Source organism: Vanellus vanellus, assembly GCF_965231255.1.
Source record: "Vanellus vanellus genome assembly, contig: HAP1_SCAFFOLD_110, whole genome shotgun sequence".
Classification (NCBI taxonomy): Eukaryota; Metazoa; Chordata; class Aves; order Charadriiformes; family Charadriidae; genus Vanellus; species Vanellus vanellus.
This window is the reverse complement of record NW_028127815.1, coordinates 447769-449743: the sequence shown is the minus strand read 5'-3', so window position 1 is coordinate 449743 and position 1975 is coordinate 447769. Positions and strand designations below refer to the sequence as shown.

The window sequence follows — 1975 nt, the reverse complement described above, 5'->3', positions numbered from 1 at the left end:
CATGGACTAAGGGAATGATATCTGTGTGCATATATACATATATCAAAGACAGGAAAATGGTGGTGATTTATGGAAAAGTTTAAGACCTGGGCATGAGGTAGATGGTATAGAATAAGGGGTGGACGCTGTCCTGGTTTTGCCTGGGATAGAGTTAATATCCTTCCTGGTAGCTGCTGTGTTTTGGATTGACTATGAGAATAACATTGCTAACTCATATTGTTTTAGTTGTTGCTGAGTGATGCTTATATTGTCACGGACTTTTTCAACTTCCTGTTGAAGGTGGGGGGCCACAGACAAGACAAGCTGGCCAAAGGAATATTCCATCCCATAGATGTCATGCTCAGTATATAAATGGGAGTTAGCAGGGGGGCAGGGATCGGTGATCACGTCTCCGGACAGGCTGGGGAGTTAATCATTGGGAAGTGACAGCAATTTGTTTTGCATCACTTTATTTTGTTTATTATTATTATTAGTAGTAGTAGCAGTAATAGTATCTTTTCTGTTACTGTTCTTTTAAACAATATTTATCTCAGCCCATGTCTTTTTTTTCCCATTTCTCCATTTTCTCCCTATTCTACCTGGGACATCCCATTTCATTTAAGAGCTGTTATCTGACCAGCTACATCTGACTCAGTGTTGTGCAAGGGTCAGACCCAGTAGGATCAAACCTCAGAAAAAGTAGTATAAACCCAGAAAAATATCAATAAGCAGGATTATCACAAGAGAAAACTTCAGGCTCGTGGTCTAAGATAAACTCTGGGCAATGTGTGGAGAAGAGGCGGTAGGTTATTGTCGGTGAAACAGCGTCCATTGGGCCTGTTTCCACAGGGCATCCTTGAGCTCCTGGTTCCTCATGCTGTAGATGAGGGGGTTCACTGCTGGAGGCACCACCGAGTACAACACTGCCACCACCAGGTCCAGAGGTGGGGAGGAGATGGAGGGGGGCTTCAGGTGGGCAAACACTGCAGTGCTGATAAAGAGGGAGACCACGGCCAGGTGAGGGAAGCATGTGGAAAAGGCTTTGTGCCGTCCCTGCTGTGAGGGGATCCTCAGCACCACCCTCAGGATCTGTACATAGGACAGCAGAATGAAAACAAAACACACAAATGCTAAACAGACACCAACCACAAGAAGCCCAACTTCCCTGAGGTAGGAGTGTGAGCAGGAGAGCTTGAGGATGTGGGGGACTTCACAGAAAAACTGGTCCATGGCATTGCCCTGGCAGAGGGGCAGTGAAAATGTATTGGCCGTGTGCAGGAGAGAATTGAGAAACCCACTGGCCCAGGCAGCTGCTGCCATGCGGACACAAGCTCTGCTGCCCAGGAGGGTCCCGTAGTGCAGGGGATGGCAGATGGCAACGTAGCGGTCATAGGCCATGATGGTGAGGAGAAAATACTCAGCTGAAATAAAAATGAGAAAGAAAAAGAGCTGGACAGCACATCCTGCATAGGAGATGGCCCTGGTGTTCCAGAGGGAGTTTGCCATGGCTTTGGGTAGAGTGGTAGAGATGGAGCCCAGGTCAAGAACAGAGAGGTTGAGGAGGAAGAAGTACATGGGGGTGTGGAGGCGGTGGTCGCAGGCGATGGCGGTGATGATGAGGCCGTTTCCCAGGAGGGCAGCCAGGTAGATGCCCAGGAAGAGCCCGAAGGTCAAGAGCTGCAGCTCCCGTGTGTCTGCGAATGCCAGGAGGAGGAAGTGGGTGATGGAGCTGCTGTTGGACATTTGCTGCCTCTGGGCAGGGGGACCTGTCCAAGGAGGAAAAGGCAGTGACAAACTGGGAGAGACTTCTCTGAGGAAATCCCCATGTCATTCCTCACAGAAATCCCCCTCCCTCAGCTGAATGAGGAATGACCCAGCTCATTCCCAACCCCACAAACTCAATGACACACTCCCTTATCAGGGAAAATACTACTTCGTCACCTACTTTCCATGAGGACACCTCTGGGGCAGGACTCCCAGAGTCAGAGGCAGAAGA

At 49.3% G+C, this 1975-nt stretch overlaps 1 protein-coding gene across 1 annotated transcript; it reads right to left on the bottom strand.

Moving 5' to 3' along the window:
• Nucleotides 1-786: 786 nt before the first annotated feature.
• On the bottom strand, nt 787-1722 carry LOC309684973 (olfactory receptor 14J1-like; the record flags this gene model as incomplete). The annotated part of the gene is made up of 1 exon (XM_082500806.1): nt 787-1722. The coding sequence occupies one exon, from the start codon at nt 1720-1722 to the stop codon at nt 787-789; it is 936 nt and encodes a 311-aa protein (XP_082356932.1).
• Nucleotides 1723-1975: the final 253 nt, after the last annotated feature.